At 46.0% G+C, this 15,617-nt stretch overlaps 1 protein-coding gene across 14 annotated transcripts in view; it reads left to right on the top strand.

The window, feature by feature from the left end:
* Positions 1–15,617, top strand: part of OTOF (otoferlin) — a 194,931-nt gene that overhangs the window by 50,415 nt on the left and 128,899 nt on the right. For 13 of the 14 annotated variants that reach the window (XM_083732962.1, XM_083732971.1, XM_083732969.1 and 10 more), the window contains exons 4-5: positions 6,622–6,721; positions 12,150–12,334. In XM_083732962.1, coding sequence (XP_083589088.1) covers positions 6,622–6,721; positions 12,150–12,334 — 285 coding nt within the window. Of the gene's footprint in view, positions 1–1,479; positions 1,579–6,621; positions 6,722–12,149; positions 12,335–15,617 lie in introns of those variants that run through there. The other variant, XM_083732963.1, reaches the window with a different exon arrangement.

Genomic DNA, 15,617 nt, shown 5'->3' with positions numbered 1-15,617 from the left:
AAAATTACTTTTCCAAAGAAACTGCAGTCCTTTTTGTTGGGGATAACCCAGACTGAAATTCACAGGTGTCAGAAAAGGTTATTGATGTATGCAACAGCTGCAGCCTGGGTTTGTTAGCTACAAAATGGAAAGTGAGCGAGGTCCCAACTAAAGAGGATTGGCAAATTAAGTTGACAGAATATGCACAACTTGCCGACTTAACATGTAGCCTAAGAGAGCAAGAAGAACATACCTTTAGAGAAGATTGGAAAACATTTATTGAATATATGGAAAATCACTGTATGCCGCTGAAAACGCTGGCAGCATTCAGATATATTCAACAGGGTAAATAATTTTTGAAGGATGTAAAAGTAACAATTTGCACTTGGTACGAGTTGCTTTCATGCACACTTTTCTTTTAATTTTTTAAATTTCCTTTATTGCAAAACAATTTACATAAAACATAAAAAACACGAACAAACCATCACCATACCCACATAACAACTAGACATTAACTAACAACATATCATTTAACATCACACATGCTTTTGACTTCTGATTCACCTCATTGCACATTTTACACATTGTTCGTCTATACACACACTTCCTTGTTTTTGTCCCGTCCCCCCCACCCCCGTTACATATCAAGAGAAATTTTTGCTTTTATAATTTCCTTGTTATTCGAGATTCAGTCTAAATCTGTCAGGAGATTTGCATTGTCACAGTACTTTTGAAGATGTCCTTTAAATATTGCCCAATCTTTACTCACTTTCTGGTTTGAGTTTCCTCTTGTTCTCCCCGTCCTTTTTACAAGTTCCATATATTCTATCATCTCTGCTTGCTGGTCAATTTTTCATGCACACTTTTCACTCGTCCATGCGTTACGTGACACAGGTACTGCATTGCAAAATTGGCAGAAGCGTGATTTTTCTTGCTCCAGAGTTTTCATTTTGTTTTTGGAATGTCCAAACGAGGTTGGTTCGCTTTTAAATGGAAACTCAATCAAATTCCACCTGTTTCCCTAAACAAAAATAAAAATAAAATCATAACACTGCGATAGAAGACAAATAATAAAGACTGGATTTCCCTGGGGGATGACTCAGTGCTCTACCTGCATGGCCATTTGGATTCCTGGGAGATTCACAAAAATCATCACCTGTGTGGCTTTCCAGCTGCTGCTGCCTGAAGGAATTCACTCCAAGTACCTCTGCTCCCATGTGCCAGAGTGAACAGACTTACAGGTTGCTACAGAAAATCTCAGGAGGCCTCTTCAGACTCCACCTTTTAAGAATCGCTTGACAGGAAGTTCTCCCAGAGAAGAATGCCGAGGACATTCTGCAGCATTTATGTGCCTCATTATCCTCCTCAAGTCCATTTTTTTTGTGGGCATCTATGAATCTTGCACAGCAATCCTGCCGGAAGGAATATGTTCTTCGCGCTGCAAAAGCGAATAAAAAAAAAAGTGTGAAATGCCAAATAGAAACGAGAATGCGTGAAAAACGCCGGCGGCTAATGAAGATTGCCATTTTCTTTGTAGACTCCAAATTAATTGGGAAGTACAGGAATAACGGAATCAGTTAAAGATGGTTGCAAAGAAAGGTATTATTTTTAAAAAAAAAATGTGGGCAGAAAGTTCCACCAGGCAGCTTGGAGATCTAATTTTGAAAAGACCGTTTAAAACAAGGTTCAAAAAGGCGCTCTGTCGTGGCTCAGATTAGCAGTTGTGGAAATGCAATTTCTGCATGTTTTAATTTATTTCCAAGCAGGAAGGATGGACGCTCTGACCTGCCTCACTCTTTACTATTACGCCTTCAAGCATTGATTTCCCCCTTTCCCAAGTCAGACCTGTGATTGTTTTGCTTGTTAACCACAAACAGCATTTAATGATGGAGAGCTCCCTGTTCTCAGACGCTCCCTTAGCTGGAAAGTGAGGTTAATGAAAGCCGTACATTCACTCGCCCCCTTGGTTCAGGAGTGAGACGTCAAATGCCGCCAGCATTCCAGGCAAAATGGAACTGTAAATCTTTGCTAACCTTTGCTAGCAAGGAGGCAGAGATTCAGGTGAGGGGGAAACCAGGAGGGCTGCTGTCTCCCTAGTGCTTTGTGTTCGAATTGTTGGCATCGCTTGCGCCGTTAGCAAGAACAACGAATTCAACTTGTCCAGCAAACTGTGGTTTATTCAGGAATTCAGGACTGCATCTAAAGAGTCTGCAAGAGCATTTGCATTAGACTAAAACCACCCCATCATTCTGCCTGGACACTGAGATCCAGCACTGAGGGCCTTCTGGTGGTTCCCTCGCTGCGAGAAGCCAATTTACAGGAAACCAGGCATAGGGCCTTCTCAGTGGTGGCACCTGCCCTGTAGAACACCCTCCCACCAGATGCCAATGAGAAGAAGAAGAAGAAGAAGAGTTTGGATTTGATATCCTGCTTTATCACCACCCAAAGGAGTCTCAAAGCGGCTCACATTCTCCTTTCCCTTCCTCCTCCTCCTCACCTCTGTGAGGTGAGCGGGGCTGAGAGACTTCAGAGAAGTGTGACTAGCCCAAGGTCACCCAGCAGCTGCATGTGGAGGAGCGGGGAATCGAACCCGGTTCACCAGATTATGAGTCCACCGCTCTTAACCACCGCACCATGCTGGCTCTCAATGAGAAAAACAACTACCAGACTTTTAGAAGATATCTGAAGGCAGCCCTGTTTAGGGAAGCTTTTAATGTTTAATAGACTATTGTATTTTAATATTCTGTTGGAAGCCGCCCAGAGTGGCTGGGGAAACCCAGACAGATGGGCGTGGTATAAATAGTAAATTATTATTATTATTATTATTATTATTAGCAAATATATGTCACCTTAACTGTTCATCATCTGCCCAACCACCTTCTGAAACCACCGGAGGGGAGAAGGCTGCTTCCGAGTTTCTTTGAAGAGGCATTGCCTTTGCATTTGTGAGAACTGGACTTGATGCAGCAGTCCCTGCTTCTGTTCTCTCTCCCTGTCTCTCCTGCCCTTCTGAAGGGGCCTTTCGAAATTGACGGGTGCAATGCTGAATTTCCAGCTGCAATTCAGTAATAATAATAATAATAATAATAATAATAATAATAATAATAATAATAATAATTTTATACCCCGCCCATCTGGCTGGGTTTCAACAGAATTAAAAGCACAGTAAAACATTTCTGGCTCTCAAGAGAATTAAAAGCACAATAAAACATTAAAAACTTCCCTAGACAGAGCTGCCTTCAGATGTCTTCTAAAAGTCAGTTGTTTATTTCCTTGACATCTGAAGGGAGGGCATTCCACAGGGCGGGCGCCACCACCGAGAAGGCCCTCTGCTTGGTTCCTTGTAGCTTCATTTCTTGCAGGGAGGAAACCACCAGAAGGCCCTCGGAGCTGGACCTCAGTGTCCAGGCAGAATGATGGGGGTGGAGACGCTCCTTCTGGTCTACTGGACCGAGGCTGTTTAGGGCTTTAAAGGTCAGCACCAACACTTTGAATTCTGCTCGGAAACGTACTGGGAGCCAATGTAGGTCTTTCAAGACTGGTGTTATAGGGTCTCGGCAGCTGCCCACAGTCACCAGTCTAGCTGCCGCATTCTGGATTAGTTGTAGTTTCTGGGTCACCTTCAAAGGTAGCCCAACGTAGAGCGCATTGCAGTAGTCCAAGCGGGAGATAACCAGAGCATGCACCAATCTGGCGAGACAGTCTGCGGGCAGGGAGGGTCTCAGCCTGGGTACCAGATGGAGCTGGTAGACAGTCGCCCAGGACACAGAATTGACCTGTGCCTCCATGGACAGCTGTGAGTCCAAAATGACTCCCAGGCTGCGCACCTGGTCCTTCAGGGCACAGTTACCCCATTCTGGACCAGGGAGTCCCCCACACCCGCCCACCTCCTGTACCACAAACAGTACTTCCACCCATTGCTCCTTACTGTCATTGCTCTTTCAAAGACTCCCCTCTCAGGGCTGCCTTTCTGCCCTACATTTAACAAGGAGCAGGAAAACGCAGGCTCTTCAGTGTTGTTCTTAAAATATTAATATGCACTCGCCCCTTTCTTTTTCCTTTCGGAAGGAAAACCATGTCTAAGAAACCCAGAGAGATCGCACTGCGCAGAGGGGATAATTTAGAGCGAAGGCGAACTGCATGCTTTTAAATTTTAAAAAGGATTGGATATTTATGGGAGGAAGGAAAACATCTGAAGTTCCATTAAGTTAGAAAAAAAAGATGATTTAGCATGAAGCAGGAACCAGTACAGAGAGAATGGACATGAAAAGGTCAGGTGTCCTTCCTTGATATTGCTGACAACTGTGTAGGCCAATGTAAGTTTCAATAGTGGGAGTGGTCCCTACTCACAAGTAGATAGCCAATAGTAACAAAAACTAAACCCTTTAAAAATTAGGTAAGAAACCAAATGGTATATAATACTGTTTTATAATTTATGATTGTTTTATAAGGATCAACATTATTGTCGAATGAAAAAGAGAAAATCTTTGTAACGAATTATTGTATTATACGTATCTTTATGAGTTTGAGTTTGTAATCTCTGTTAGAGTTTGTCATCTCTACTTGAGTTTGTAATTCTTGTCAGAATACATACTTTTGAATGGATTTGTTTTTGTTACTATTGACTATCGACTTAGGGGCCACTCCCACTATTGGGGGCCACTCCCACTATTGAAACTAACATTGGCCTGAGTTCTTGGTGTGCTTTTTTCTTGGTATATTTAATAACAGGAACTCCAACTTATTTGACAATGGTGTAGGGCCACAGCCGAAGGGAAGATATTCCAACACATTGTCCCCACTGTGGAAGGACGTGTGGGTCCAGAATTGGCCCCCACAGTCACTTACGGACTCATTGTTAAAACCGTGTTTATGGAAGACAATCTTACTGGGCTACGAGTGATCGAAGAAGAAGAAGAAGAAGAAGAAGAAGAAGAAGAAGATGATGATGTTGAAGAAGAAGAAGAAGATGATGATGATGAAGAAGAAGAGGAAGAGGAAGAAGAAGATGATGATGTTGAAGAAGAAGAAGAAGATGATGATGAAGAAGATGAAGAAGAAGAAGAGGAAGAAGATGATGATGACGAATAAGAAGAGGAAGAGGAAGAAGAAGATGTTGAAGAAGATGATGATGATGAAGAAGAAGATGATGAAGAAGAAGGAGGAGGAGGAGAAACCTCAATGACCCATTTGCAATTGAAGGCCATTGGGGCTGGGCATCTGGGGTGGCCAGTGTAAGAACAGGATGCTGGACTAGATGGGATCCTTTGGGCCTGATCCAGCACCTTATGCCCTCATATTCTCTTTGCAGACATGTTGAACCACTGCTTATATCTAACTAGAACACCTCTACTGGTAAAGTAGGTATTGCTTCTCCCTCATCACAGCCAAAGACTGAGGTTGCCCAGAGGTGTTGTCTCTTGCCCGACTGTGTAAACTTAGGTTCATCTAATCCAAATGCCATTGATTTTCTAATTTGCAGTGTGGAACAGCTCTTTGAAGGCTCCTGGGTGCTCTTTTTCAGCCTCAGGACCTGAGGAGAAGAGAGTATGGTGTATACACCTGCCTGGGAATCGCAGGGCTCCAAATTTCAGGCTCTCCACGCTGGAGGTTCAGTGTCCTTGAATCCTACTCAGTATTGATCCAGAGTAGATTCCAACACAGGGATGTGGGTGGCACTGTAGTCTAAAATACTGAGCCTCTTGGACTTGCTGATCAGAAGGTTGGCGGTTCAAATCCCCACGACGGGGTGAGCTCCCATTGCTCGGTCCCTGCTCCTGCCAACCTAGCAGTTCGAAAGCATGCCAAAGTGCAAGTAGATAAATAGGTACCACTCCGGGGGGAAGATAAACAGCATTTCCATGCGCTCTGGCACTTGCCATGATCCTCCGTGCACCAGTAGTGGTTTAGTCCTGCTGGCTACATGACCTGGAAAGCTGTCGGTGGACACGGCTAAACAACTAAACAACAACAACAAATTTAGTGTAAAAGGAGTTTTTGTTTTTGTTATTAAAACCTGTTGTTCTTGTTGTTTAGTCATGTCCGACTCTTCGTGACCCCCTGGACCAGAGCATGCCAGGCACTCCTGTCTTCCACTGCCTCCCGCAGTTTGGTGAGACTCATGTTTGTAGCTTCGAGAACACTGTCCAACCATCTCGTCCTCTGTCGTCCCCTTCTCCTTGGGCCCTCCATCTTTCCCAACATCAGGGTCTTTTCCAGGGAGTCTTCTCTTCTCATGAGGTAGCCAAAGTCTTGGAGCCTCAGCTTCAGGATCTGTCCTTCCAGTGAGCACTCAGGGCTGATTTCCTTAAGAATGGAGAGGTTTGATCTTCTTGCAGTCCATGGGACTCTCAAGAGTCTCCTCCAGCACCAGAATTCAAAAGCACCCATTCTTCGGCGATCAGCCTTCTTTATGGTCCAGCTCTCACTTCCATACATCACTACTTATTAAAACCTAGCAAAAGGAATTTTGCGTTTCTTGAATGTGTGGTCTCCCCAGCACGCCTTCTGCAGCGCAACTAATCTGCAAAATAACCAGCACTGAGGTCTGTCCGGCCCACCCCATCAGAAGGGGAATGTGTGGGGTGTTTGAGTCCCACATCACCCTGAGGATCCTCACAGCCTTTCCTTCTTGCTTCCTAGGCTCATCGGAACGTTCCAGATGGTCTTGCAGAAGGTGGTGGAGGAAGGGCAGCTGGAGGTGACGGATACCTTGATCGATGATAACAACGCTTCCATCCGGGTAAATGTGGTCAAATGATGCATGAAGTGATCTGGGACCCTCAGTATGTGTCCGAAAATTGAAGGTGCTTTGGGTGGGTGTGGGGGACGCGGGTGGCACTGTGGGTTAAACCACAGAGCCTAGGACTTGCCCATCAGAAGGTCGGTGGTTCGAATCCCTGCGACGGGGTGAGCTCCCATTGCTCGGTCCCTGCTCCTGCCAACCTAGCAGTTCAAAAGCATGTCAAAGTGCAAGTAGATCAATAGGTACCACTCTGGCGGGAAGGTAAATGTTGTTTCCGTGCGCTGCTCTGGTTCCCCAGAAGTGGCTTAGTCATGCTGGCCACATGACCCAGAAGCTGTACACCGGCTCCCTCGGCCAGTAAAGCGAGATGAGTGCCGCAACCCCAGAGTCGGCCACAACTGGACCTAATGGTCAGGGGTCCCTTTAACTTTACCTTGGGTGGGGGGACAATGGCAAATCTCAAACTCACCACTGGAGACACTCTCAGAAGATCCCATTGAATTTCAACAGGGACAAATGTGGGGTTCTGCACTTAGATAATGATGACGACGATGATAATTAATAATAATTGTACCCCACCCATCTGACTGGGTTGCCCCAGCTGCACAAATATAGTAGCCGAACCAATGGATTCAAATTCCAAGGAATGAAATTTTGACTAAACATTAGGAAGAACTTTCTGACAGAGGGCCTTCTCGGTGGTGGCGCCTGCCCTGTGGAATGCCCTCCCATCAGATGTCAAAGAAATAAACAACTACAGTCATACCTTGGGTTACAGCCGCTTCAGGTTGCGTTTTTTTTGGGTTACGGACCTGCTGAAACCCGGAAGTACCGGAAGGGGTTGCTTCCGGGTTTCGGGGGTCGCGCATGCACATAAGTGCTAAATCACACTTTGTGCATGAGCAGAAGCACCGAATCACAACCCGCGCATGTGCAAATGCACCGCTGCGGGTTGCAAACGTGCATCCCACACGGATCACGTTCGCAACCCAAGCGTCCGCTGTATCTGATGTTTAGAAGACATCTGAAGGCAGCCCTTTTTAGGGAAGTTTTTAATGACTGATGTTTGAATGTATTTTTAATCTCTTGTTGGAAGCTGCCCAGTGTGGCTGGAATATAAGTAATAAATATTATTATTATTATTATTATTATTATTATTATTATTATTACAGTAAAACTTCCTTGAAAGGTGGTACATTCTCCTTCCTTGGAGGATTTTCAGCAGAGGTTGGGTATCCACCTGCCGGGGATTCTTGACCTGCGATTCCTGTATTGCAGGGGTTGGACTAGATGACCGCTGGAGTTCCCTCCCAGTTGTACAGTGCTATGTTTCTATGATTCTCTCGCCCTCTCGCTTTACAGTTATGGGTTGACATTTACCTCCTTCCCTCCCAGCCCTTTTCAGTCTTGCAGGCTGTTTCCTTCTGCCTCTTACAAGACTATCTGTTGCTTTCAGGATGTGTTTGGAAAACAATGGGGGCTTTGCTTTTCAAGGGTTTCCTGAGAGCGCTTTCAAAGCCCTTGAGGTTTTCTGAGCACTCCGAACCAATGCTTGCAAATCCCCGGGAGTTTTCAAGGTGAACGGATAAGTGTTTGTCTGCCCCCCCAACATATCTGATGGTGAGACCACAGTTATTCATTTTCCAGAACAAATTTTTTTTTTTTTTTTGTTTCAAAGAATGGATACACTTGAGTGTAAGGGTGGGAAAAACAAGTTGCAAAGTGGTTTGCTAAAATAATAAAAAGGTCAGGGGAAACAGTTAAAAGCAGCTGTTCAAGACATTCAAAAATGATTAAAATCAGCAATAAGCTAAAGAGGTTAACATTCTGCATATCTGGGTTGGCTTGCCTACACAAAAATGTTTTTAGCAGGTGTCAGATTACAGCGAAAGTACCTGTCTGGTGTTCATATGCAGAAACAAGGCACTCTGTCTCCTTGTGCAATGAAATAGTGTCATTAAAAAGCATTTATAATGTGGACTAGCGGCTTGGTAAAAAATATGAATGCCAAGAGCCTTAGAAAGCTGTCAAGTCTTAGCCGCACTTACAAGTTTCCTGCTGTTTAAGACATGGTAATGTGGAGATTGCAGACAACCACAGGATTTACACCAGCTTTGTGGGGAAATGTCCCTTTGCCATGTACAAAGTTTTCGTTGTGCAAATCGACCTTTAGTTCCTTTTAAAGAAACACACGCACACACACACAATTGCTGTGTGGGTCTTGCTGAGCTGCTGGAATGGCCCCTGGGTCCCCTGCCACATGAACTTTTTTTCTGCATCACATTGAGGACTAGCAACTTGGTTCCAGTGACGCGCCTTGCGGTTCCCATCACTCAGTCATTCATTGCATTTATATCCCGCCATTCAAGTTCAAGGTGGCGACCACGGTTCACCCCCTCCTCATTCAATGCCCACAACAACCCTGTGAGGTATTTAGGTGGAGAGGCAAGGCTGATTGAGGAATTCGAACCCTGATCTCTCCCAGTCCGGGCCCAGCTCTCTACTACCATGACACCAGCTCTCTTATTCCAGCAACTGGGACTTTTAGCAAACGACCAGATTCAGATGTGTGGGGTATTTTTTTATTTATTTCTGTACAGCTGTACAGAAATGCCTGCGTTGCCCGATGCAGTAACCGTGGCAACCACACAAAAGAAGGGAAAAGCGCGTCAGGCACAATCTTCTTGGTTTTTCTGGTTTCCAGTTTGTGGCAATGCTCAGGTGAGCTGCATCTAAGCTCGCCAGAGAAACCGAGGTTTCATTAGCTGTGGTTGGGGGACGGGGAGAGATGCTTTGCTGAGCGGATAAATTGAATGGTGCTTGTCCACAAGACCCCAATATAACCCCCCAAAAGTGGGTGAGACCTGTAGCCCCCACCCAAAACTTCTCTTTGCCCCCTGCTCGGCATCTCAGGTCATATATATATAATATTATATTCTAATTTACATTTCGAAATATTCATTTAAAGGTAAAGGTAAAGAGATCCCTGACCATTAGGTCTAATCGCAGACGTCTCTGGGGTTACGGCGCTCATCTCGCTTTATTGGCCAAGGGAGCCGGCATACAGCTTCTGGGTCATGTGACCAGCATGACAAAGCCGCTTCTGCCGAACCCAAACAGCGCACGGAAATGCCATTTACCTTCCCGCCAGAGCAGTACCTATTTATCTACTTGCACTTTGACGTGCTTTCGAACTGCTAGGTTGGCAGGAGCAGGGGCTGAGCAACAGGAGCTCACCCCGTCATGGGGATTTGAACTGCCAACCTTCTGATCGGCAAGTCCTAGGCTCTGTGGTTTAACCCACAGCGCCACCCGTGTCCCCATTCATTTAAACAACCTTAAATCAATGACTTCCCTTCTCTTTCCATGGTTCATTTTGCATACCCCACATCCCTGCATATTTTACATGAACTAAACCATTCAGTAATCCATCTACACTGTTGAATTTATCTTACTGTTACCAGTGTTTATAAATAAACACAATTTCCCCCCTTATATCCAGTAAACATGTTCCAGTGTTCTTTAGACATGCATTCATCTTGTTCTCTCATTATCTTAAATCTGCAAGCAGCGCAAATTCCATCAATTTAAGTTGCGATTCTTCTTTGTTTGGGACCTCGCTTGTTTTCCACTTTTGGGCTAACAGAACACGGGCCGCAGTTGTAGCATACATATTTGACACCTGGGAATTTCCCCAACAAAAAGGCTTCTGTTGTTGTATTTTGAAAGTTAGCTTTTAAACATCTTTTTCAATTCATTATATATCATTTCCCAATACACTTTTACCCTGTTACAAGTGCACCACATATGATAAAATGTACCCTCAACCTCATTACATGTTTGTAGGCTTCCTCCCATAATGGGCACCTAGTTGGCCACTGTGAGAACAGAATGCTTGACTAGATGGGCTATTGGCCATATAGTGGACGCTCGGGTTGCGAACATGATCCGTGGAGGAGGTACGTTCGCAACCCGCAGTGCCACGTCTGCATACGCAGGGGTTGCGATTCGGGGCTTCTGTGCATGCACAAAGTGCAATTTAGCGCTTCTGCACATACGCGACTGCCAAAACCCGGAAGTAACCCGTTCCGGTACTTCCAGGTTTCAGCGCATCTGTAACCCCCCCCCCAAAAAAACACAACCTGAAGCATCTGTAACCCGAGGTTACCCCTGACCATTAGGTCCAGTCGTGGCTGACTCTGGGGTTGCGGCCCTCATCTTGCTTTATTGGCCGAGGGAGCCAGCGTACAGCTTCCGGGTCATGTGGCCAGCATGAATAAGCCGCTTCTGGCGAACCAGATCAGTGCATGGAAACGCCGTTTACCTTCCCACCGGAGCGGTACCTATTTATCTACTTGCACTTTGACGTGCTTTCGAACAGCTAGGTTGGCAGGAGCAGGGACCAAGCAATGGGAGCTCACCCCGTGATGGGGATTCGAACCGCCAACCTTCTGATCGGCAAGTCCTAGGCTCTGTGGTTTAGACCACAGCGCCACCCGCATCCCTGATATGACTGTAGTCTCTCCCTATGTTCTTATGCCCCATATCTTGTGCCGTCGGCTACTGTAAGAGGCAGCTAGTTCCTCTCCTGCCGAACGTCTCCTACTGAAAGTCCCTTCCTGTCCTTTGCTGGAAGAGGCCAGCCCACTGCCCTGTCACTGAGCTACAGAAAGGTTGAGCAAGTGGGGAGGAGCGGGGCCTTCTCCCCAAGGCACTTATGGGGCAGGAACACTCCCTCTCGGGTCCAACTCGGGTGGCGCTTGCTGAAAGCTGCCTGGCCAAAACAAGACATGAGAAGGAAGAGGGAGGCAGGATGACAGTTATAATATATAATATAATATATATATATAAAGTTATAATATATTAAGATAAACTATTAGGATAAAAGCAAAAATGGAAAGGATTTGCTGAAATAATTAATTGAACTAGAATACAAAAAAGGGAGGTGCGAGGAGGTCAGGGAAACAAGTAAATGAAAGTTAACATATGGAAAGGTTGATTTGTTTTTAATTGTTTTTTATCTTTTTGTGTTTTGTATTTTTCTCTTCTTTTTCTTTTCTTTTTTATTATTGTAACTTTTTTGAAATCTTAATAAATATATATTTTTTTAAAAAAAGACATGGGAAACAGACCAGTAAGTGCAGGGGTCAGCAAACTTTATCAGCAGGGGGCCGGTCCACTATCCCTCAGACCTTGTGGGGGGCCGGACTATACTTTGAAGAAGAAAAAAATGAACGAATTCCTATGCCCCACAAATAACCCAGAGATGCATTTTAAATAAAAGCACACATTCTACTCATGTAAAAACACACTGATTCCCGGACCAGTCTGTGGGCTGGATTCAGAAGGTGATTGGGCTGGATCCGCCCCCGGGCCTTAGTTTGCCTACCCATGAGTAAGTGTGTTGTCGGTTCCTCTGTTGCAGACCAGCATCTCCCTCGAGATCAGGTACCAGGCCATGGATGGCACCGTCGGGGCTTGGAATGACAATGAGTTCTTGGAGAGTCCCAACGCGCCCTCGGAGGGAGACCCCCACGAGATGGACGTCCTGCTGCCCCCACAGCGGCAGTCTCCCAGCAAGACCAGCGCCGCAGAGAGGGCTCTCCGGAGGTAAGGAGACACACCTTCTGAAATGCAACTCGCAAGGCAGGGACCCTGTTAAGGAAAACGATTCTGGGGTGAGAGACTACTCAACAGTCCTGCTTGTTGGGGTGCAAGTCCCCTGAGGGTCCATGTGGTCAGTAAAAGAAGGAAGCTCCGGCCAAGTAATTTGGAGCAAAACAGCAGTCAGTAGACCACGATCTTTATTGCTGCACAACAGGTCCCCCCCAGGAGTAAGAACCCTGAGCATGGGGCGATGTCCTCTTTTAAAACTTCCCTCTTTCCCCCAGAATACACTTCGAGCAGCATCATTGAGACATCATCACTGAGCCTAGGACTTGCCGATCAGAAGGTCGGCGGTTCGAATCCCCGCTATGCGGTGAGCTCCCGTTGCTCGGTCCTAGCTCCTGCTCACCTAGCAGTTTGAAAGCACGTCAAAGTGCAAGTAGACAAATAGGTCTACCTGCTCTGGTGGAAAGGTAAACAGCATTTCCATGCGCTGCTCTGGTTCGCCAGAAGCGGCTTAGTCATGCTGGCCACATGACCCAGAAGCTGTATGCCGGCTCTCTCAGCCAATAAAGCGAGATGAGTGCCGCAACCCCAGAGTCATCCACGACTGGACCTAATGGTCAGGAGTACCTTTACCTATACAAGGGTTACACAAGTTCAACATTAGGTCCTTTTATCAGACCCCTTTCCCAACACCTCTTAAGTCTCCATCACCCAAAGAACAACAAAGCTTTTGACATCTTCTTGCCCTCAGGACTCGACTGGAGATGGGCTTTCAGAACACCTGACTTGCTCAACTGCTTCTGTGGATGTCCAGTGTTGCCCCCCTGGTCACTCCTTGGGTGGGGGGCCCTCTATGTGCTCTCACGCTTGGGGGATTATGGCGGGATGCCCTGTTTCTGCTGCCTACGGGACTTCCTGCTTCTTGGTTCATGGGGGGAGGTGGAGCCCAAATTCACCTTTCTTTAAGGGTTACAATGGCGTTGGAATGAGGAGAGTCGGTTAAAGTATGGATTTTCTATGAATATATAAAGCCAGGTTTCTCCCCTGAGCTGTCAAGTCGAAAGGATACATTCAGGCATAATATATGTAACATTGTAACAACTTCAAAGATGTGCCCCTCCCCTGTCATTTCTGTAACAACCCAAATGCCTGGGGCTGGGTGTTTGGCTTCACCATCAACCAGCAGGACCTCTTGTGAGTGAGGAAGGAAGGAAGGAAGGAAGGAAGGAAGGAAGGAAGGAAGGAAGGAAGGAATCATAGAATCAACTGTAGAGGTGGAAAAAATGCCCATATTGCTCATGAGGAAATTCCCCTTGCAGGTTCCAGGACAGAGGCTCACACCAGATTTTATTCAGCACAGTCATACCTTGGGTTACAGAAGCTTCCGATTGTGTGATTTCAGGTTGTACACTGTGCTGAACCCGGAAGTACCGGAACGGGTTACTTCCAAGTTTCGGTGCTTGTGCATGTGCAGAAGCACCGAATTGCGACCTGTGCATGTGTGGACACGGTGCTGCTGGTTGCAGACGCTGCGGGTTGTGAACATGCTTCCCACACAGATCACGTTCGCAACCCGAACGTCCACTGTACAGTACGAGCACATTTTTCACGGGGTTCAATTCTGAGAGCCCCACATGCATGCAGCTAAAGTCGTGCGTGGTGCTTTCCAAATTGCTCCTATGCGTAGGGCACGGGGGGACCTTTCTCACACCAGTCCAGTTTGCCAGAAAACCAATCTGAGGAAATCTGCATTTGAGATTCCTCCTTTCTTTTCACCACTCATTTCTACTTCTGCAGAACTTTTCTTTTTCATTTCTTTTTCATCCATTCCTGGCAGCGGCACCCTGCCTGCCTGCCTGCCTGCTCTGTTTTCTTCCTTCTCATAATTTTGCTGGAAGTGTCAGTCCTGTATTCGTCTCCAGAGGAGGAAGGATTCCTGCTGTGGTCCAGTGCAAGGGAGACCAGACTAATAAAGAAACAAATCACGGGTGTTCCTTCTTTCAGGCCACAGAGAGATGACCCTCACGGAGGCAAAGACGCCGTAACCAGCCAATTTGCTGTACAAAACTGAGCTGAAACATCTAATTGGAACTGTAGATCAACTTCCCAGATCAATACGTTAACAATTCTTGTTGCCAGCAGCCGCTTTAATGGGCATCATGCACCAGCCCGAGCATGTTTTGACGGCCCCCATTTCGGAGGTCAGATGCACTGTTTAATTGCTCTCATTCCAGATGAGAAGAAGCTCTCCATTCAACATCTACCAGCCCAGGTTGCGCTCAGCCACAGTTCTGTTCTGGACGGTCGAGGGGTTCTGGGGCAAGGAGCGGGTTCACACCAGAGTTCAGACTCTAGCAGAGCAAAGGCAGGCAAAAGCAAAACCCTGGGTTCAGTAAGGCAAAGTGGAGTTGTTATGTACTGAGTTGAATAGGATCCAAACTGCAGCAGTCTGATTGGTCCTAGAACAATAGGCTCCAAAAGGCAGCAGTCTGATTGGTCCTAGAACAATAGGATTCAGAATGCAGCAGACTGATTGGTCCTAGAACAATAGGATCCAGAATGCAGCAGACTGATTGGTCCTAGAACAATAGGATCCAGAATGCAGCAGACTGATTGGTCCTAGAACAATAGGATCCAGAATGCAGCAGTCTGATTGGTCCTAGAACAATAGGATCCAGAATGCAGCAGACTGATTGGTCCTAGAACAATAGGATCCAGAATGCAGCAGTCTGATTGGTCCTAGAACAATAGGATTCAGAATGCAGCAGTCTGATTGGTCCTAGAACAATGCAGTAGTATGATTGGTTAGCAGGAACCACCCAATCATGCTCCAGATAGAAGTGAATCCACAACCTGATTGGCCTACAGTAGAATCCCGGAATTAGCCAATCATGTGCAGCCCACTGTGTAAATAATGTATATAAAGCAGATACTTTGAGGGGACTTTCATTCATTCCTCCTCACCACTATGAGCTGAATAAAGAGCATGAAATCACTTTGCGACTCTGAGTATATTTCAGGAGTACTGCAGAGTTGGAAGTGTGGGAATGTTGAGGATAGTGGGAGAGGATATATTGATTAAATATTATCCTTCCTCACTCACACTAGTAAGTTAGAAGCAAAGCACATTCCCTGTATATGGCAGGAAACTAGTTGGTAGATTCGTTTGAATCTCTTGAGTTAAGCAATCCAGTCTGGCTTGACCAGATTGGGTTGTTCTTGGAAAATATACCCTTTAGTTCCCTCTTAAAAACAATAATGACACAACAGTCTTCTTCTT

The sequence above is a fragment of the Podarcis gaigeae genome, assembly GCF_964106915.1.
Source record: "Podarcis gaigeae genome assembly, chromosome: 3".
Classification (NCBI taxonomy): Eukaryota; Metazoa; Chordata; class Lepidosauria; order Squamata; family Lacertidae; genus Podarcis; species Podarcis gaigeae.
Note: the sequence above shows the minus strand (reverse complement) of the source record. Positions and strands in the feature narration are given on the sequence as shown.